This window comes from Rhea pennata, chromosome 2, assembly GCF_028389875.1.
Source record: "Rhea pennata isolate bPtePen1 chromosome 2, bPtePen1.pri, whole genome shotgun sequence".
Lineage (NCBI taxonomy): Eukaryota > Metazoa > Chordata > Aves > Rheiformes > Rheidae > Rhea > Rhea pennata.
This window is the reverse complement of record NC_084664.1, coordinates 60,072,162-60,095,620: the sequence shown is the minus strand read 5'-3', so window position 1 is coordinate 60,095,620 and position 23,459 is coordinate 60,072,162. Positions and strand designations below refer to the sequence as shown.

Here is a 23,459-nt window from a genome sequence, read left to right as displayed (position 1 = left end):
GAAAAGAATTTGCAACTAGGATAACTCTCTATATGCTACAGCCAGAATTGTTGAGCTAAATTGTCTTTCACAGCCTTATTTAGATCATTTCTCCAGAAATGAAGTACCAGCAAAACAGAAAATGGCAGTTAAGGCTCAGAAAATACTGAGATTATTCCTGATAACCTAAAACCTCAAGTGTTTCAGCATTGTTCATAAAAAAACATCTTTTTTTGTATTCATTACAGTTCTTCTCTAGTCCATTATTTTTAATTAGGACATTTAAAATTCTCATATACCCAAGTTACCATTACTACCTAAATATTAACCTTCTATGGCCTCTATGAATTCTTTTCAGGGATTTCTGCAAACATTATGATCTGAAAATATGCATTTTAAGAGTTATCTTGTTAGCAGTCACAGAGAAATCTTTGATAATAGTTAATTAAGCTTCTGCAGTGTGGTAGCGAAGCAGTAAGTATCCTGCATCATACTACTAACGAATTTTTGAAGTCAAACTTACATATTAATTATTGCAGTATAATAAGATTACAAAAACATCTTCCCCGAGATGGCCCACTGTATTAGAAGACCCACTACTTCTGTTACAAATGTGTTTTCCCCAGTCACTGTTATCAAGCAACTGTCACACATCTGGATTTCATAATAGAAAACTGTTTCACTTGTCCACATATACAACCAACCCCTTGAGTTTATTTTGAAGAAAGGAATGAGTTCCCTTTACTGCTTTAAAATATATTCAGAAGAGCAACTGCAAAACTGAATACACAAGTGTTAAATATATACGTCTATACACACATACACACACAGTTAATTTCCGCTCTGTCAGCAGAAGCTTCTCTCTGTTCAGTACCATCAACAACAAATCTATCCCACCCATTTACATCCTAAAGCTACGCTGGCAGAGAGACTGTGTCAGACAATCTTTATTGCAAGTTAAGCAAACCAGAAGTCTCACCAGGACTCAAAGCAAGTTATATACAAGAACAAAAACCCGTCCGAGCCCCAGATACGTGGTCCGACATTAATGCTTCACCTTAAGAAGGCATGAGGCTGAAAGCTGACAGTTTGCTACTTCATTTTTACCAGAAAGAGCAACACACACTGTGCAAGCAACAGTGTTTCAAAGTTGTTATTATTCCATAGGAGAATCACTGCAATGGTCTGACACAAACCTCATGCCTGTTGATGTTTAAAGTTCGGACATGAAAATTCTGTATTTTGGATCTCTGTCCTCATAATCCTTAACAAGAAAAGTTAAACAAACTCCAAATTCAGTTTTCAATTATAGTCAAATTAGAACAAGTACACAAGCATTGTTAAAAGTCTGTGAAAAACAACTGTCAACAAGTATTTTAATTTTACACATTCCAAAACACCCCTTTTCCGATATGATAATGAGACGAAAATATCACTCCAAGAAATCCATACTGTATCAAGGCATCCTTGCAAGGTAATACAAGAATATCCACCACAGCAGTTTCCTTGAATTCAAGCTTATAAGGTTTGTCACGCTTTTAATTCAGTTCCTTTTAATGACACTACTGCTGTTTTTAAACAAGCACTACTGCAAATTGAAGCAGAAGTTTAGTAAAACATAGTCATACATATATTTAACAGGTGAGTATATTTTTAAGTAGTATTTTAGCAGTATGCAAATTCACCACACCCCCAAACTGGCTGTTGAACATTGCCAAGTTCTCCCAGTTTCACCCTTTCAGGTTGTCAGTTTACAGAAGCTCTAAACACCCTCAGCTATGAGATGAAATTTGAACTAAACTACAAGTCAAAAGTTAAGGAGAATAGGGATGGAAGGAAACCATCACCACCACGACTTGAGATGCATGCGCAGTTCCACATGTTGCAGGCTGACTCAGCACACTTCAACTCATTTGTCTGAAGTGTGGGGATACTCACTTAAAAAGAGCATCAGAACATTAAAAATCTGCATAGAGGATTCTAAGCTAACTGGGACTTCTGCTTTTGGATTTTCTCACAACTTTTGTTTACTAAACATCAAAAGAGCATGTTCCTGCATGCCCCTAAAAACCTCTTTTCAAAAAAGTCTTGCTTGACTTAAAAATCCTTTTAAAAATACTTGCTCAAATATCCTCTCCCCACAAACAAAAGGGGGGGATTAAAACACACACACACAAAACCTGCCTCGCAGCACCACTCATAGCTCTCCAAACTAAACTTCAACGGACTTCCAAAGACAGCAGTTTCTGCATGACAAGAACGAAGATCTTCAGCCAGGAGCAACTCACTGCAAGCTACAGAGCCAGATTTCAGGTACTGACAGCTCAGATGCCCGTGCAGAACGCAGCTGCCATGATGAGTCAAAGAATAGGAAGAAGAATTTTAAATAAGAGCTAGGCCTCTAATATATATGCTATATAAGTCTCCAAAGCTTATCACCTAACACTCAAGAATCAGGGAGGCAGCTAGTGGGACACGCTTGTTTTCTGTTCGCTGTGACATACCAGGGCAGGAAAGTACCAGCACATGGTGCTAGCTGCTGCACTGAATCACCGAGCATAGCTGACACACACACACAAACACACACACACACACATTTTGAAATCACACCTGAACGTGTCAGTAATTGCAATGAGACCCATGTGCACAAAGAAAACTGACAGCTTCTTGATGAGCTGCAGGCAGAAGGCATTGCAGTCCATGAGTTTTATGCACATCTTAAATGAAAGATGTGCATAAAAGATTCACTTGGATATATTTAACGTCATTATGGGGAAAGAATAGATGTTTTCTTTTATTTGAAAGTGCATCTACTTCAATCCTAAATTTTCCAAAGAAATACAACAATTCACTAGGTTCTGTTACAGTCAAACAACTTGCATTCAAGGAAAGCCAGGAAATAAGGATGGGCCCGACTGTGCCACAAATTTGTCAATGCAGTATAATTGGTGTATCAACAACAGTGGAAATCTGAAAGCCTGTATTTCCTGGCTTAACATACAACTGAAAATTTGAGGGAACTAAGACCTGTCAAGGCCCTGTGAATGATACTTATAATCTGGTTGCTAGTTGGGTACCTGCAAGAATACTTTCCTCCTGATTTTAAAGGGAGATTACTAGACATAAACTGTTTTTGCTAAAAGTGGCTGTTTTCGCATGTACATGCAATTAAGCAATCATAAAATTTCACTTTAAATAAGAGAATTTGAGAAAACTGCAAAATACTGCGAATAAGTCCCCAAAGCATGGCACATGATCATTAATGTATGTTGTGTAGCTGATGTTTTTACACTTATAATAAAACAAAGACTCTGCACATTCCTAGCCAGTCTATGACACAGCCACAGTCAGAAGCTGAATCAAGGTATTTCAGTCCAAAAAGCACAAGCAAGTACAACTCCTGGCATCTCCAAACCCTTGCAGCTTGGAATTAAGGTGCAACTGCATTCCTTGAGACACAGTCATCACGGGGGCTCTTGTTTAGTTCTCATGGCTGGCCAGTTCAAACACACAAAATCTGAGAGCTCAAAACTTCTTTGCACCGTGGCCACGTGAGATTAATAAGAGCCTATAACACAGGCACAGTTGGATTTTTCTTTTTTTTTTTTTTTTTTTTCCCTTTTCTTTTCTTTTTTTTTTTTTAAAGCACACAACAGTTCAACAGCAAGATGATTTAACAAGCCTTAAGGGCTTAGTTCTGCCATCACATCAAACAAGTACTACCTCATTCTACAGCATGTTCCAGGAAAGGGTGTTCAACCGAGTCCAAGTTATTTTTGGAGCAATGAATGCCAAGAGAAAAAGAAAAATTAGGAGAAAAAGTTTGTGCTTTAAGTAATGTAACTGCAAAATCACGTGGCTGGGAGGTTCCCCTTGATCATCTAAGATCGCCTAATTCACCTCTGTACCAAAGCAAGCTCAGTTACATCCAAGTATCATTCCTGACACATTCCAGTTCAGAATCTCCCCCGACATAAAATCCACAGCCTCCTGAAGCAGTCTGCTCTAGAGCTCCCTCAACCCTACCACTTTCTCCCTCTCTCTCCAGCGATTTGAACTCATTTTCTCATTCTACCCACCCTAGATTTGGTAACAGCTTACTCTCCTCACAGCAATCTTATCTATTTGCTGACACACATCTCTTCTTTAGCCTAAACAATCCAGATCTGTCAGTCTTGGCCATTGGTCATGTTTTCTAGGTGACATAATTTTTGCTGCTCTGAACTCTCCAATTTTTTTCCCCCAAATACAACACCCAAAAATGGACATCACTCCACAGAACAGGATTAATTAATTTCCACATCCTACAAGTTATGCTTCTTTTTATTTATCAGAATGGTATTTTCTTCTTCTACATCTGTAGTGGACTACAAGCTAAATAAGTCAGCAATAACTGCATTAAGTCAGAAATGGACTGCAGTTCATTTCTGACTCCCCCTTCTCCTGCAGTGGATTGGGAAGGTAAACCAAGAGGGGAAATTACCACGATTAGGTTTGGACTCATATGAATTTCTGGCTAGGCTGCATTGGCCATCACAGAGCTAAAGCCTTCCATCCGCAAAGCTCCTTCGTGACCGAGCACCACCAATCCTCCTGCCGCCGCTGACTGAAGCTGCTGCATTCTCAAAGCTTGGGAGTTATCGATTGTCGCCCCCACAGCTGCTATACGGGCCTCATATTCTCCCTCTCCCTCCTACTGCGAGGGAATGAACTTAGAAAGGATTCTCATTATTAGTGCAATATTCAAATACGCCCTGTAGAAACAGAAAGGAAATTAAAATATAGAGAAAAATAAAAATAACAAGATGCGTGGAAATTTGCCAAATTTGTGTCAAGTTGACTCTAGGCTCATTTATGTCAGTGATAAACAAGACAATTACTATCGTGGTAGCAAAGGAAAGAAAGTAGGGAGGTTGCTGTTAGGATGATAAAAAGAACATGCGTTTCTTTGCCACTGGGATAATGAAGATTACTGCCATGGGGGTGAAAACTAATTTGAGTTACTACACAGTAGTGCAACCCAGGAATTTTCTATGAATACAGAAGAAAAACATCCCATCTAGAGGAAAATCAAAGGTGCTTCTGTACCTCTGCCAATTCAGTTCTTTTAGGGAAGAGGGTAAGAGAGGAAGAAAAATGAATTTAAGAAACAAAGTCTGATCAAAGATGAATTTTCAAACAACAAATTTAACAGTGACTTTAAATTAGAAGTCACAGATTAGGCAATCAGCATCCTTGTTACAGTGTCAGCCTACAGACATCACACTAGAGAAATCTAATTAGACACCAATTTTTAACAAGGTGCTTTTGAGAATTAAGTCATTCAAGGATACACAAACATTTTTTAAAACTGCATTCTGATGTGGTTCTCTATGGCTGAAATAAGCCCTATTCAAGATGAAAACATTTCAAAGGAAGAACTGCAAGTCATTCCAAATATCTCCATGTAAGATATGCTGTAATTTTAAAGCTGGATAATCCACTGCATCTGCGCAGCTATAAAGTGTAACTGGGCACGCCATTGCTCTTCAAATAGATTAACAAATACTAAATAAACAGCATGTTTTTTTAGAGGTGCCGAATACTTATTTCCATCCACAGAAAAGAACTTAAACATTACAGAAACAAGTATTCTTATCAGCATTTATATTATTTTATTCAAAACGTCCTCTAACATGAGAAGGATGATACAGTGACTAACTGAAGCGATAATCTGCAAACAAAGTAACTCGCAATGCCAGTAGAACTCTAATCAACTCAAACAGAGCAGCAGAAATATTTGCCTCATGTTCCTTTTTCCATATTTTCTCTCCTCTACATTCAAGTGGGAGTGACTATCCTGGCAACTTACTGGGAATCATTTTCACATCTCATTCATGTAATGGATGAGCTATGAAATTAGTATCATGTTAGACAGGTACCCTGGAGGTTGCATTGGCTGGCACACTGTTTTTCACCAAGATCCCTCACAGCAGCACTGCATTTATATAGAATGTTATAAGGGAAAAAGAATATACAGGAGGTGTATAATATATGCAGTTCAGATAGCATGCTGGGTCAGAATTTATCTCTTGGAAGCATTCTCCCTTTCATTTATTGTTACCATTAAATTTCTCACCAAGCCCTAAATCCACAGGTTGTACTCAGCTACACTACTAGAGAAAACATCTCCTTTCTCTGTGATCACTAACAGTCTGCCTGACAAGTAGCTCAAGCGATCAGAAACTGGGTGAAATTCCCAGCTGTTATGCAATGGAGCTTTTAATCTACAGAATGGATTTCATGATCATCACTCAAACTGCCAGACAAAAGAAAAAAAAAGAAAGAAAGAAAAAGTAGACGATCAGAAAAAACTAAAAAAGAAGAAACAAACTCCTGAAGTTGATGGACAGCCACAATGAAATTCAGAAACATGAAAATGTGAAGAACAAAAATAAATTTGAAAAGCCAAAGTACAGTTAAGAATTTCAGAAATATATAATACATGATAACAGATAAGCCTATATAGCTCAGATAGCCTCAGCATGAAGTACAGAGTAATTTCTGTTAAAAAAAAAAAAAACACTGAAATTGCACATCATGTTTTACTACATATATTAGTACTTTCTGAACCTAGAAACTATTGGCACATTGAAAACGTGCCCATATAAAACAGAGTAACCACAGCTAGAGAAAACATTTAATCTAAACTTCCCTAAACAAGTGATTGGGGAAATGAATAAGGAAGTGATAAATGAGTTAATGTAACAGCTATGTAGGAATGCACATGCTTAAAAATTTGCAGTAATAGTCAAAGAATTTGGTTCCTGTAAAAATAAATACACAGTATCAGATGAGCAGTACAGCTGACCCTTCTACTGAGAAAAGGGAAAACTACAAGCAAGCCAATTGTCTAAGTCAACACATTTAAATATTTCTACTAATATCAGCACAAATTGTACTCAGGAAACACTAGTGTCTTCCATGTTTTAGTAATGTTAGCTAAAAGTAAATATATCTAAAGGATCCCCCAGGCCTCACTAAAACATTTACTTTCCACCTGTCATTCCACCATCTAGAGAAGCCAGAAGGCTTCTCTAAACATGCAATTTATAGCTGTCTAAGGTAAAGTAAAAGATTAAAGCAACAGTTATGAAGCATGACTGATACCCAAAACCACCTATTCCTGCTAATGGATTTTGCTCTTACACCTGTTTTGTCTCCCATCTAAAGTCCTTCCTAGAATGCCATAATTTAAAACCCCAACCAAAAAAGTGTCCCCCCCCAAAGAGAGAAAAAAAAAAAAATAAATTCCTATTCAGTTCTTTAGCTCACCCCAGAATTAACTCATGAATATCTGTAGTACTGCTTCCCCTCATAACCAAACTAAATCTCAATTTATTGCTTTTCTGGCATGAATTACACATGAGTTGGGGGTTAGAAAGAAAAAGACATTAATGCCCAAGCTTTTAATTATGAACATGAACTTAGTAAATAATCCATGTACAAGACTCTCCTCCTCTTCTCCAAGTTAAACATCCTACACATCCCACTGCATTCCCAGTATATTATTTCAGATGAGCTGTATGAAAGGTATGACATACACATTGTGATTACCCATTTGATTTATCAAATTTGGCACAATGTATACATAACAGACTGCTCTACCTCTGCTTCACCTATTTTCCTTTCTCCTTCCTTGTATTAGCACCAATTCCTACTAGATTATTATATTAGTTAAAAAGAAAGATTTTTGAAAAGACCTTTTTCACACCCTCATTATTGTTTGTGCCTATTTTTGTCTTTTACCTCAGCTTATTCCCATCCTTCCCACGCTATTCCATATAAGATAGAAGTAGAGAGACTGAAGGAAAATACTAAAGCTACTATTCTAGAGGAGGTTCCTCTCCCTCCTTTTCTGCTTTTGATAAATTTCCACATTTTGTCCTTCCTTTTAACTCTTTTTGCCCTTGCTCTCCATTTTATTCCAGAAGTGCAATAGTCCTGTCACACCTGAAGCCATGAGAAAAGACTACTAGATACAAGTCTCATTAAAAGAGGAAACCCAAACAAAACATGCCAATAAAAGTTAGTCATTTTAAAAGTGGTAGAGAGAGTGCAGATTGATTCCACCCCTCTTCTTTACCCTCCCCCCCCCCCCACACACACACAGAGGAAGAGAGCAAGGAATTAAATAACATTTCTTTTTTTTTAACTTAATAAGCTCAGAGCTTCAGTGAGAAGATGAGCTCTTACCAGACTGGCAATCAGGCCCCAGGAGGGATGACCAACCCTACCTCTGATTAGCAGAGGTCCAGCGCATTAGCCCCTGCCTTTGCTCATTGGGCAATGGAACCTCATAAGAGAGGTCTGCTTAAGAGCAGTAACTGGGGCTCTGTCCCAAGCTACTCACTGCAGAAGATGGGCTCAGTTGCCTTTTCCCCGCTCTAGAAGCAAGCCTGTATTGGTCCATATAATTTTTGTATTTTTCAGGCTATGTCCCAGAAGGGATGACAGGCTCCTGCTAAAGGTAGCATGGAATTTCACCAACACCTTGGCATGGTCAATAGTCCCATCCTCAGGGGTGGACAAAGTGACTGCATGCAGGTGAAAGCAAAAGTTTTGCAAAGTCCTTGTTATGCCCTTCTTCCCCAGTCACATGCACAGGGAGCAGCACAAAGGTCTTCAGGAGTTTACTTTTCCTATCGTACTTCTATCTGCAATAGGAATATATATTCATATAGCTAGACCACAAAAAAACCATCACTCGTATAACACAGTAACTGGAGGCAGCTGACAATTTCTTGAAGTATCACCTCCCTTCCAGTAAAAATTGGGAGTTTTTACAGGGAAAAAAAAAAAAGTACTTATAATTTTCTTGAGCACTTTGTTTTTTGAAAATAAGTTCATTACTTTATTAAGCATTAGCTCATCAACATCTAATGTGTTTCCCCAGTTTGGTAAATGAGGGTCTGATTTAAAACTAATCAACTGTTTTCATCAAACTTTTAGAATGGAAAAGCGATCAATTTTGGTTTTTTGCAAGCTTTCTCATTTTTTTTTTCCAAATAGCTATTCTGCTTTTAATGTTTCTTGTAAGTCTAAAAGCACTTACAAAAAGCATCTTTATTCTCGCTGTAGAAATGAAGGGGGTGGGGGGGAAAGATAGAGAGAAATTACTTGCCCAGAAATTACATCACTGGGAAATGCTAACACAGAGGGCTCAATCTAAGCATGCTAATTCTCATTCCACAGTCCTCTCAGATTGAATTTACTGCCTCCCACATACAGCAAAATTTATTAGAAGTGAAGAATTTATCAAATCATTCTACATGTAGTTCGTAAGTATACAAGAAGGGTACAAAAGCTAAATAATAATGTTTAGTAGAGATGGTACATACCGCCCTTTTAATGGCGACCATCATTAAAAAAAAAAAAAAAATTTCTCCTCCTATTTTGAATTTTAAGATCCCTTTGGAAAAAAAAAATAACTACATGCATACACGCAGAGAGATAAAAACCTCTGCAGATATATCTTCAGCAGAAGTTTTCATTACTTAGACCACTGATATATCTTTACAGTTGATCTTTGCATTAACTTCATTCTCTCACATTACTGAGAAAGCCAGAATTACACAGCGACTTCAAAATGTATTTTTTTTTAACGGCTGCCAGTAGGATTTTAATATCAGTACCTTAATGCTTTTTTTCAATTAAAGTGTTTTAACAGGGAAGTAAGCAATAAGCTAGATTGTTTTAATGGAAAAGTTTAAGAAAAAGCTAATTAATTTTGAAGTCTTTACATGCAGAATCCTTTTTAAGGCTATGATTAATTTTGACTATGATTTTACAGCATACACGAGTTGTTTAAACTTATCTATTTGTAATTACACATTCTCTTTTAAATGTTCCCTGTAAATAACATTTGTTTGTGCATCCTGCATAACAACAGAACACAGGTTAGAGCTGCCTGCAAAAAATGCACTCATTACTACCTCCACTTCCCTAGACACAGGTCACAATTCTGGCACATTGTTTGCTTAGATTTAAATATGTAAATTAGGTCACTACATTAAGAGACTGCAAAAGTACTGCAAATTAAACACTGGCTTCAGACTCCTATTGAACTGGATCCCAAACATATTTCTCATGTCTAACAGAAACTTTGCTTAAAACCTCATGACACATTATTCTATTTGAGCGATGTATAAACAGCCCGACTGTACCGACAGCTGGAACCCGAAGCCCAACTTCAGTCCTCACTCTCTCACACCTGATCTAGTAGGGAGGCTCAGTCACTTCCAGTTGATTTCTTAATTCCAACATAATTACTGCTCATTGACTATTCGTATTCTGCTTTGCAGCCTAATGTTCGTTTTCTCAGCTCAGCCTTCACCAAGCAGTACCAGCCCTATGGCTCATTCTGGAACCGCAGCCTTCTCTGTCCCAAACACTGATTCCATTTGCTTACAATAAAAATGCAAGTTGCTTCGAATTTATTATACATTCTGCATTTGATAATCACCTGGAGCAAAGCAGTTCTCGGTTCAGCAGGCAATAAATTTGTAACAGCCAACAAACTAACTCCAGCTTACAGCAGTGAAACTAAGAACATGCTGATTTTTAAAAACAAACACTGGAATACAAAACAGGAAAAAAACAATGCTCCCCTTGCCTCCAAGCTAGAAAACATAAACAGAGCACAAAGTTTTACAGATACCGGTCAACAATACGGCCATGTGAGGCTTAGGTCTGTTTTGCTTAGAACTACAAAAAATACAGACTAAACTAAACAGACTAACCCAACCTCCAAACTAAAAAGTACATTTTGATGTACTATTTACAACTTTGCTAGTTTGAGCCAAGACAATACAGACATCATATCTTGAGTAGATTTAGTGCTGTGTTTCTAGCCTATTCAACCCTTAAGTCCAAAATAAATTCCATTTTTAGCATTTAAATATAGTGTTGGCTCTGGGTGGGTGTTTTTTTTTTTTTTTTTTTTTTTTTTTTGCATCACCTGAATGCACATAAGCTATAAGCTATCATAAACTAGAAAGACATTTCTAATAAAACTTTTCAAAGGAAATAACTAGCAATAGTGATCTGCATCCCAAGAAGAGCAAGAAATGTATTATGTTAAATCCCTATAAAAACTTATAGTAAACATTAGGAAATGAATGCACATAGACTACCATACACTAGAACGATATTTCCTTTGAAAAGCTTTATCAGAAGAGAGGCTCATCTCTTCAGGAAGTTAGCATATTGATTATATGATCCTTTTAATAAACTCTTATAAACAAAAGTATAAATTCTTTTTATAAAGAGCTCCAAGAATCATTATTTCAAATACTAAGGCAATGAAAAAAACTAAAAATGGAGTTTCACAGAGCACGTACCAAACTTACACATAGCATTTGGTCAGTTCAGACACAGGGTGTGGGAAAGGAGAAGATGAAAAAATATCGATGCCAACACTGCAAATTGAAATGACTCACTTGTTGGAAGCGCTTTCTCAGAGGATGCTAAAAGCAGAGAAGACAAAAGCCTCTTTCTAGAGCATTGCGGGATTCAAGCTCACTTTCTCCTTTTAATCCTCCAGGATCAGCATGCTTAGACACACATACACAGACTGCTGAGCTTCAGCATAGCTCTATTTACCTCCTAACATCTACTTTCCTTATCCCAGGTCACAAAAGCAGAGTCTTAAACCAGGAGTCCTCAAGGACCAATTCAAAAGCCTGCAGCCTCTCTCCTTGCAGCACCAGCACAGAGTTTCCTCTGCAGGAACAGGGGCAAAGAAGCTACTCACCTTTTGCCAATTGTTCCCCTGACTCCCAGTAGCAGGGGCATAAAGATGAGCAACCTCCACATTTGCAACCTCCTCAAAGCTATTCTTTTCGCTGCCCTAAACTTACTTTCCTCTACTGGTGAGTGACTGCAGAATTAACAGAGCTCACCATCCCCACACACATGGCCACAGCAGCTGTTCTCCACCACCACAGCTGAAGCAGATCACCTCAAGCACCTGGACCAAGGAATGCCAGCAGCTCCCTTCTGCAAGCACCTTCTTCCTCTTTTTAGTGGCTGGATTTCTAGCAGCTGCCCTGAGTCGCTGGCTTATTTTTCTCATTTCTCTTTTCAAGCAATTCAAGCAATCCATCATCTGTGAAAAGAGTTAAGGGGCATTAAAAAGCCAGTTTTTTGTTTTAGGCACAGCCCAGAACTGTGCTTATTCTTTGGGTGTAGGCCAGGTTACAGGCTACTGGGGTTGTTACTGGGATTTCAGTGCAAGGCTTGCATGGCAGTCCTGTGTGAATCGTTCAACTAAATGAAGTGCTGAACCTGTGCTGAATCTCACCAAAATCAGGTGCTTCCATATGCAGAGGTCTTTTGAAGGAATCTGGTAAGAAAACAGAGACGATGCCTTCTGCAGAAGGCCCAATTTTGCCTCTCTGAGATTTGTTCATTCAAGACGACGCTGACTAAAACATCAAGTTTCTCCACCAAACATTCAGAAATGTCAAGGTGAGAGTTTGCCATCACTCTGCATGCAAATTTCCACCACAGAAAAGAGAGGGAGTCAGTTTTGTGACAAGTCTTCTCAAAATATGGGACATTTCTGATTAGGCTCTATCTTCCACCTGAAATGAATTAACAGCGAGCGTTCTCCTGTCTTTTGAACAAGAAAGTCTTACATGAGACAGTCTCTAAGTAGTACAAAAGCATTTATGGTTTCTCTATAACTTTTTAACAAAGAAAGTCATACAAGAAATATGCTTAAGCTCAGGAAGATAATGCAAAACCAATTCAGTTCACCCTCCCACCAAGGGCCAACACTACGTTTAAATGCTAAAATAGAATTTATTTTGGATTTAAGGGTTGAATAGGCTAGGCTATATAGGAATAGGTTAGATAGTACTAAATACTCAGATATGATATGCACAGTGTCTTGGCTCAAACTAGCAAAGTTGTAAATATAACAAATTTATTATCTATTTGAAAAATTAATTTTTTTTGTATTGTGTCTTAATAACTAATAATTTAGAGAATTAAATTTAAAGAATCAAAAGTGTCCTTTGTTATCAGTACTGGTTGCATAACCCTGACATATTGGGCATTTTCCCCCTTTAATTGTATTACGTCATCTCCTTTAATTAAAAATGGCTATAATTCGTCTGTTATCCTGGTAATAAAGAAATCACAAATCTTTCCTTGACTTCCTATTTTACATAATAAACAAAAGTTTGGATGTAACATCAGTTCTGTTTTTTTTTTTTTTTTAAGTAATTCCCATTTTACTGGGAAAAAAGGTAATTACATTGAGTGTTTTTAAAAAACTTCTAAGGAGCTCTGTGAACATACAAAGACTGAAGACAACCAATAGTAAAAAGAGTAACAGCTATGAACAGAGATCTACAAGTAAGAGATATACATGCACTTAGTTAGAAAGCATTTTCTAAGGCATCCTATCTGTGACCCACTATGTCATTCTAAAACAGGTTTTCTCCTATCCCTACATCCCCCCAGCCCACCCCATGGACACGTATCTTCAATCAACCTACCAAGTTTACACACAAAATACAAATTTATCAGGTTCACTCACTATCTTACCAGTACCCGAGTAACAGGAACAGAGAGCTAAAGAAAGAATAGGGAAGCACGGTCTTAATTTACTTGTTCAAAATAGATTTTAATTGACTTTTAATAAAGATCTCCTTTTCTTTATAAAAGCCACAAGGCTCGGTGCTGACAGGACTAAATTTTATCAGCCTGGCTGTAACAAAATTGCCACAAAAGTTAGTAAGAGTTTTCAACAAATAATGAGAGTAGGGCTGAATGCCTGGTGTCATGGTGGACTGCAGAGTCTTTCATTTCTGCTCCAGGTTATTGGTTCAAACAGAGTCTTGCCTGCTAGAGAAGAAAGGTAGGTCATTCCCCATTACTGACTTCAGTGAGCTACGCAAAATGCATTAGTAATTTCAACCTATACTCTAAGTAGAAGGCTTATCTACTCTCACAGAGAAAAGCAATTGTTAATATAGTTGGTTTTAAGCAAATTGCCAAAATGCCAATGTCAGAAGAGGGGTCAGAAATCTCAGGGACATGGAGACTGATCTATACTTCTCCTCTCCTCATGATTCCGCTGGGCCAGGAACACGATACAACTGCAGCGTTGCTCGCCCTAACCAACGGTCATATGATCCTCCGAGGACTTAGCGACAAGACCGTGTGTTCTGTGACCCTACCTGGAAATTTGCTCTGTCGTCTTGTATAGCAGCTAAATCAATAAATCTCATTAGCTCTCAAATAGTTAGGCAAACAACAAGTGATCCAAGAACAAAAGATCCTTAAACAAGTATCCCGTGAAGTATTTTCTGCAAAGGGAACAGGTAAGGAGCAGAGGAATCTCAAGACAACATTCATTTGATGTTATGGAGTGGCAAGCAACGTGCAAACCAACGTGCAGTTTGGACGCGGTCTGGGCTGACGGTGAGGAGCAATACTGTTTAATCGTGGCACCTTTTAAGAGCGTATGTCTGTACGTCCATGGTTATGCAAACTGATTCATGAGAACCTAAACAGCCTTGCTATTAGTGGACAGTCTGGCCTCTTTCACTCAGATTAGGCTGAGTAAGTGAAATAGCCCACAGCTTTTTATAAAAGATTTCTTCTATTTTTCATTCAAACTTGCCCCTTCTCTTTACCAAATTTTAAGAAAGAAAAAAAAAAAAAACATACAGTTAGTTGCTGACTTTTATGACTCAGTTAAATGAAATCTTTTTGCTGATCAAATAATACATTAATATGTACTGTGAAACTGTGAGGCAATTGCCTTTTCCAATAAAAATCTTGAATTTTCTAACAAGCTTGTTTGAGATCACAGACAGCAGCCATGCTGTTCTCAGAAATCCTCCAGTCTTTACTGGAGAGGAGAAAAATACTTTGCTTATTCATGAAGACTATACATCTGTACAGTCTTTCTCTTATTTTTTTCCACAATAAAGTTCAAAGTGTATTTTTGCCAAATTACGTATTTGTTCTTTCTCTATAGAACTACATACTGAATCACTGACTAAGAAAAATCATTATCACAGCATCCTTTCTTATCTCATCTTAGATGTAAGAAGTCCAATGTTTCAGGTGTTTCCTCATTTATGGAAATGCAAGAAACACCATTGTTACAAACTGATCAGTAAAGATCTTCCTGAAGGTTAAATCATCCCAGACTGTGCAGATTAAATTTGCTTTTCTTATTACTTTTGGCAATAGTAATTTTGGCAAGTTACTTCTGTATTTTGGCAATAATCATGATCAGGAATCGAAATTAGTCCACCGCACATACAAAGCTCATATAACTCTCTGTGTTAACATTTCTTACTCAGAGTTTGTTTCTAGATCCTATTAAACTCACTATTCAAGCAATATTTCATTTCAGGAAGAAGTACATATGCCTGGAAAAGAAATACCAATGCTCATTAGACTTCTAGTAACATTTAATGTATTCATAATTTCAAGAGAAGATCAGTGTTTTATTCCTCATTAATTTTGACTCATGTTCCAAAACACAGGATCACATTTATTCATGACAAGCTATGAGGACACAACACTAAAGAAGTCAGATGTTAGCTTTTTTATATTAGAATCAGGACAGAAATCACTGCATGGTTACAAAGACTCATTCTGAAAAAAACTTACAGCATGTTTTCCATCTAAAAATGTAAAAATTGTGTATGTTCTTTCTCTCAGTTGTGTATTCTCTGTATATTCTGATTCTATTTACATCTGCCTTTCTAGTGACGAAAGTATGTAAGATTGTATTTTTTCCCATGGCTTTTATAGAACTAACAGATAACAGATTGTCAGCTGGAGGTTAGTCCCTCCTACGGATCACTGAAGATTTACAATCAAACCCTTTCCTATGAAATATTCCTGAAGGAAAGGAGATCGTACACCTGTAAAAATAAGGTTTGTTTAAGGTGAAATGTAAGAAGAATAGAACTTGTGTCTCACATGAGTAAATATGGATAGAATTAAGATTAACCCTTTAAATGTAAATTGGATCCTTGAGGCAAATATGATCAATTTTTTTTTAATAGATGCTCCTAGACTTCTTGTAAATCTATCAAAGGTTGTGCAGGAGGTGGTGGATAGATGCATCATAGTCCTGGTAAACCCTGTCAGTAAGTCCCATAATGTATTTCTCTTACACATACATTACAGAGAAAGCATGCATTGAGCTAAATATTAAACATCTCAGATAAGAAGCTTGAATTATTAATATTTATCCTGATATATAATCCGTAAATTTATACCACTCTGTTTTAAGGAAGCTGTCAACAGCAGGAAGGATCTTAGAACCTAAAGCTAGCTGTGTGACTCATGCAAGGCGCAGCACAGAGGTGTTAACCGAAGAGCCTGATGAAGCTGGGGAGAAATAAAGAGGAAAGTGAGCTCCTGGTCTCAGTAGATCCAGTAGCCATCTCGCAAGAGATGCTGAAAAAATCTAGCTCTAAGAACTCAGCATGGCAGGGCAGCCGTAGGTAGGCTATAAAGGTTAATTAGTCAGAGATTAAAATGTAGCTGATATAATAAAGCTGGTAAGGATTATACTTACTGTTAATTATAACTTTAATCATTCATTTTTAATCATTGTGTAACTTTGCTTCATCACTGTAAAACACGGTTTTTAAGTAAATGTATGTTTCTATCTTTCAATTTTGTCTAACGTTAAAGGCTATGTTCGAGTCTCATACTTGCCAGGCCAATGCATTCCTTTGGATACTGAACATTTGTTAGCCAAGAGTAATCTGGCAGACTTCTAGGGTGTTCACCATGCATTGAGAAATAAGACTTTCCAGAATTTGTTGGTTAATTCACCACTGAACTGCAGAGAGCCAGCAGTAGCTGAGCTAAACAAATAGTTAGAGAGCAGAGACAGCTCTTTCAGCAAATGGCATCTTAAGCCTCTTTGGCAAATAAGAAGATACTGGACACAGTGTCTTAAGATTTTGATATATCTTTGAAATACAAAAAGCCTTTCTGTTAAAATGTTCTATTCTGAAAAGTAAATTGTTTTGTGATGTTAAAATGGCCAATGTGCTTAACTGATTTACACAACTTGATACAGTCACGATCACAGTTGTTATATCAGATTTACTTATTTGGAAGTTTTCTTTCTGTAACTATTTTTTTCAGTTGTTTTATAACTTCCACTATGCCTCAGCCCCAGAATAGATACTTCTCAATCTCACTACACTAACTGTTGTTTTCACTACCATATGATAAAAATATTATGACTGGACCTCTGTGAAACAAAACCATTTTGATTCACACGGGTTTCGTGCAAATATTTTTCTCTGTTTCACTTCACGGAGGTCATCCCTTGAGTTTGTCTTTGAATTTCAACTTCAAAGGAACCTAAAACTCCAATCTGAAATTCAGCCAAGGCAGTAAAGCCTTGCCTTGTTTCAGGTCAAAAGCTCAGGAAAGTGCTGAATTCCCTGACCAAAGCAAAAATCAATTCACTGACAAAAAAACTTCAGTAACACAGAACTACCTTGTTCCTTTAAGTTCAGTAAAGCTCAAAGTCATGAAAATCACAAGGTACAGAGTTAAGGTACCCACTAATGTAGTTTTGACTCTAAGGTCTTTGAGGAGTGCCCTGTTATACCCATAGCACACACACTGGAAACACTGAGAAAGGAAGCATATATTTTACTGTAGAATATAATACCATTTGTTTTCTAACATAATCTTATGTTTAAGTAAAGTGATACTGAACAAGTGCTACCTGAACTCAAACACTTTCCTACTCCATGGAATAATAATGTCTGCTAAACTTTACAACCTTCCCAATGCAATCCATCCCTCTGTTTAAAACTGTGTTCAGCATTTTTACACCGCACACCACAGTTCCAATTCCAAATCCTCTCTCAAAATTTGTTTTGTACTACCATAACATCTTAAGTCAAAACTGAAAGGCAGCACACCAAATATGTCTAAGTATGCATAAACACTGCACAAGTAAGCAGGGAGAGATGAGGCCAGTATCATTATAGCAGAGAGAAGGCCCAAGAGCTGGCAGTTTAACTACAACCTTTGGCAAACTTCAGTAAATCCCCTCACTGCTTGCAGGTGTAAGTAATACTGTGAACACAGCTGGAACGTGCTCTATTAAATCCTGGCAGCTATTGCCCACTCAGTAATGGCAGAGTTAAGGTTGTCTCAATATGTGCCCCAATAATTTTGGGGTTTCACTCTTCTGTGCGCCATTACATTCTAGAAAGGCAAAAAACTACGTATTCTGAGAGGACATCTGGTGAGCATGTGAATTTCTGCTCACATTTTTTTCTAAGAAAAAAGACTTTCAAAAGTATAGCACCACACAAGGTAAAAACTAAAATTAAGTAACAAAATAAAAGCTTAGCCTTCTTTCCAAAGCAATACAGGCAAAAAGGATTAGTTAGAAAGTTAGCTGAATTAGAAAAGTAAAGGTTCTTGAACAATGCGTGTCCAAATGACCTGGACAGCTGTAATCCCATTCGCTTTGTCCATCCTACGGCTGAACGACAGGACAATAGACTTTAAATCCCCCTTTTGATGCTGCGGTCTAACAGTGCCATTTACTTGCCTTATTGCACTATTTTATCCATAAAAGGCAGGTGAAAATGCTATTAAGAGAAGTGTCCACAGCTCCTTGGGTTATTCTTTCTTTCCTTTGTAATGAATGAGATATCAGGAAAGTGATGCCATCCCTCTGTCCTTGTTATTTCTCTTTTGGACTCAAGAAGGAAATCTAGATTACACTTATTTTCAGAAGCTCACTAGAAAAAGCATACTTAATTAACTAAGCTTCCATTCTTACATTTCTCCAGTGAAATTAAACATCTTAACAGCCTATCATATACACAAAAAAGTGTGTTTTTCCAGATGGCTGTACTAAATCAGCAAAGGCTCTAAAAATATTAGAGTAGAAAAACAGATATGTAAGATTTATTCTTCTTTGCTTCAGCAGAATACTATATTATTCTAAATTCCATGTATTCTTTCCCAAGATTAAATGCAATGATGCCATTACCACACACACTTATTAAACAAATAATGTAGGAACAAATAAAAGGTTGCCCAAGAAATGTCTCCAGCAGCACTGGTCTCTTAAATATCTCTCTTTAATAAGTTTTCATTAGACATTTAGCTCTTTCAGTTTTTACAGTTCAGTAGCCAGACCAATTTGCTATAAAGATGAGACACTCTAGTATTCACGTGTCAAAGAAAAAATCTGAATTCTTGAACTACCTGTTCAAGTGAGAGAAGTTAAATAACATTCGAGTATTTAGTATTCCTATAAAATGAAGAGGTCACAAACATAAACGTTCTATTAATGCCTCCTTCTGTCTAGCTGATTGCATCTATCAGCTGAAAATCATAAGGTGAAATTGTAGTCCTATTAATTCAACAAAAATCTTATCTGTTTTTCCTGCAATGGAACTTTTGCCAGGTATGATCAGCTAATTCATCCCTCATGCAATAAGTATGATATGTATCAACTTCTTAGGTCTTTCTTGGACTGGAATATGGACTAAAAGTTTGCATATACCTGAATATGATTGTAAAGTTGTTACCTTTACAACTACTTTGTGTTCAATATTCTGTACGCTTATCTATAAAGCGGTAGAAGGAGCACTCAGGTACTATAGTTCAGTCAGCCAGTAAATATGACTTGCACAAAGCAGGGCATAATGCAAGACTTTATACAGAATATAGTACCAGTATTTGTAACTGAGGGTAAAGAATAGGAAGAGGCTGTCCTTAGAATAGCCCATGTCCTACTAATGTATCAGATATTCTGCTTTCAGTCCACATAGGGGAATGCCACTGGTTTCAGTGGGACTCACAAACCCAAAAGCAAAGTATTAGTACTGAGACCAGGAATTTGGGAAGCAATACTGCAATTTCATTGATCCAGCCGTGGAAACTGTATCCAGCCTGTGACACAGGATCCAGAACAGGACTGAAAACATCCCCCATACAGTAGTGCCCGCACAGGATGTTATGCAGGCCAACTCTCCCTATTTCTTACCACTACCTGGCGAGCCTTTCATACGTTTGAGGAATATCTGGTTTCAATATGGTATAAATGCCAACATTATGAGAGAGAAAATTTGAAGGCTTTAAAGTTTTGACAGGTGACAATCAACTTCAGTGTCCTACACATTCACAAATGTACAAGTCAGTACAAGACAGTATGAGACTGTAAGGCATTCTAACATCCTATCAATTTGTATTCAAAGTGTGAATGCAGACAATGAACTAGTCTGTACCATGATCACCTTTTATACCTTTGTCAGCAAGGTCTTCTTAGTTTAAAAGTAACGTACAGAAAAAGTAACATGGGAGGAAGGAGCCCTTCATGGAGGATTTTGCCATTCAGTAAATACATACATATTTCTAACTATAGTTACTATATAAAGTACATTCCTTCTTATATTAATACTATGATTAAAAATAGAATAGTTATTTGTTCAAATTCAAACACTTGTGAATTGTTGCTACTTCCTCATTAGTTTGCTTTTTGGTTAAAAAAAACAGATTTCTGCAATTATCTTTGTAACATTTTATACAGCTGTAGTTAGATACGAATCTGTATATAGAGATATATATGTATGTATACAAATATATTCACTTTCATATACTCTCTATGTATGTATCTATCTCTATATGTATATGTACGTATGTACATGTATATGCTTGAAATTTGTCTTTTCATCTGTTCAAAAGTATCTTTGCTTTCTCCTTAATATTAAGATGTAGTTCCCTAAGCAAAGAAGTGGAGAAGGTAAGGACTGGATATGTTTTCTCAATCTTCTAAATGTTTTAGAACACACTTTGCAGATGACAATCTCACTTCAAATGTATGATAGAAGGAATTGACGACACGCCACTGTCACCTGTGGTTTAGAACCTGTAAAAAGAACAACTGCATATTTTCCTCTTCTTTCTGTGCTTTAATACTGCAGGACAAGTGGATCTCATAGCAAATACTGTTATTTGCAAGACTTAAAACATGAGTAAATAATTTGACTTTAAAATGGCCAAAATATGTTTCAGGATTAGCAACCCAAACCAGCATCTCTAGTTGTTCAGCAACTCTCCTCAACAGTTTAGGGCAGAATCACAGTATCTGTTTGAAACTCCAATGTGCAATTGCTGAGAACGAGTTTGGTGAAGACACCCAGTTAAGAGAGCTATACTGCTCTGGTCCCTTTACATAGTGCTGCATATTGCTACATAAACATACTCCTGTGTAGACAAGATGCAGTAGGATTAAGCCATCTTTTCCTTGCAAAAACTGTTCTAAGTTCTATAACCAGAGAGGAAGACTTTGACTTTGTATCTCAGTCAAAAGATGTCAGTGTCTTCCATACTCCATCACAATTTTGAAACCGCAGCATTGCTTACAGTTATGACAAGTGGCGCCACTGTATCCAGTTCCATCACAAGTGCACTTGAAGCTGTCCCAAGTCTGCGTGCATTTGCCACCATGTTCACAGTGATTGGGCACACACCTGTCAGGATGAGATGCAAAGACAGAGAGAAAAACCCAAATAAGCAACAAGATTTACATATAGCCAAACTGTGAGCTGCCCAAGCAGTATATCATGTCCTTGCTTGGTAATTAGTTATTTTTGGCAGCTTAATAGAATTTATATCAGAATACCCAGCTGCACAAAAGATGATTCATCAAGGCTCTGCTGCAGCCCCTTTACAAACAATAAGAAAGAGTGACTGAGGTGGAATATATTCACACATCATAAATTAGGTTTTTAAGCTAAATATGACCAGGTACTTAGCTATCAAAACAAAAAGAACATCACAAGTCACACCTCCTTCTGCTGTGCAGGTGGTGTCATGCCTCATGGACTCCAATCCCACGAGTGACTGAGAGTTAAAAAAGAATGGAAGAATGCCAGTGAGCTCCTATTTATCCTTTTGTGGCCAGCAATGGGATAAAGCAGAAGTAGGTTGCCTACTGCCTAGGATGGAAATTACTAATGCTGCATTATTAAAACAAGCAAGATGCCAAAGGCTTCAGTATAAAAGCTGTAGTAAGTTTTTCTTCACAGGGATGTGTGGCAAGTGTGGTTTGCTTTCAGCCCACACACTGTTGCTGGAGAGTTAAAGGAGTGCAAAGGGAAAAAATGGAACAGCAAAAAAATAAAGTTACAGCCAAACATACATTTATTGTTTGATATATCATCTAAATGTGATTTCAAAGATTTGAGCTGACCAGCTTCTTTTCTATCAAAGATTGTTAAAAATGGGAATTACCATATAATTTCACCTTTGAAACTACTGAATTTCCTTTCTTGGAGAGAGGCTTTGAAATCTTATTTCAAAGAAATTATTTTTTCTCTTTATTAAATTGCTTAAAGTCAGGCTCAGTACGGACTCTGCATTTTTGATTAAGAACTAAAGGAATTTTTCTTTCATGTGGAGTTGGCCAAATGCAATTTACAAACTATACATTTGTATTATTACATTAAAAATAAAGATGAGGAGATCACCTATTAGACAAACAAATGAAAATATTTTTGGAAATGCATTACAAATTAAGTATTTGTATCCCTTTGTGTTCAAATTAATGTCATTGATATACATGCCTCAATTACGAAAAAGAACCTTTGGCAGGACATGTGTTAGGAAACTTGCATATTGTGTATTCAAAGACTGCTTTTTATACATGTTAGTAAAAATAACTCAGAATATATACAATACAGATGGCTTATATTCTATATCAGACTACAGTATTCAAGGGTGGACAACCATTCATTAACTTTTTTTTTAAGTTCAGAAAATTTTGGGATTGTTTAAAATAATGCTTACGGAAATGCTCTTCTAAAAGAAGAAACATGTCATTTAAAATTTTTATTTTCACATTAAAAATACTGCAGCACTGTAGAGGCAATTATCACGGATCAATAAATTACAGTTTAAACATGGTTTAAGTGAATTCATTTAGCTTTGTTATTGTGGTGGACTAAATGCACAGATAACTTTGATTACTGTAATTCAACTGATAGATGATGAGTTTCAGCAGTGTTCTCAACTCCACAGAGGAAAAACCGTTAGCACGTAACGGAACATTTCTAAACTTATGAATCACTAACAATTTCTATAAATCTATGGTGAGTGGGTACAAAAGCAAGGAAAGCAGAGAGCAGTGACATTTCAAAAATAATCTCACTAAAATAATGTTTATTCAAAAACATAAACATCCAGAAAAGTTCATAAGTCTGAATACGGCTTCTTTTTTTTTCCAGCCTTTCAAAATCACTGTTTTCAATGTATTTCCTTCTTTATTTACATTTGAGCATATATTACTTTAGAATTATTTTTCCAGCAACAAAACTAAACATTTTTCTATGTGAATTTGGCCAGATTTCTATATGAAGTCTCACTTGTAATGCCAGCAACTAGTTTCACAATTTAGTACT

The 23,459-nt window shown here is 36.9% G+C and overlaps 1 protein-coding gene across 1 annotated transcript in view; it reads right to left on the bottom strand.

Annotated features, from left to right (window-relative positions):
- The window catches only part of CNTNAP2 (contactin associated protein 2), a 1,099,877-nt gene that overhangs the window by 354,521 nt on the left and 721,897 nt on the right, over positions 1–23,459 (bottom strand). Inside the window, exon 11 of the mRNA XM_062569605.1 lies at positions 21,424–21,530. Within this exon, the coding sequence (XP_062425589.1) occupies positions 21,424–21,530 (107 nt within the window). The remainder of the gene's footprint in view (positions 1–21,423; positions 21,531–23,459) is intronic.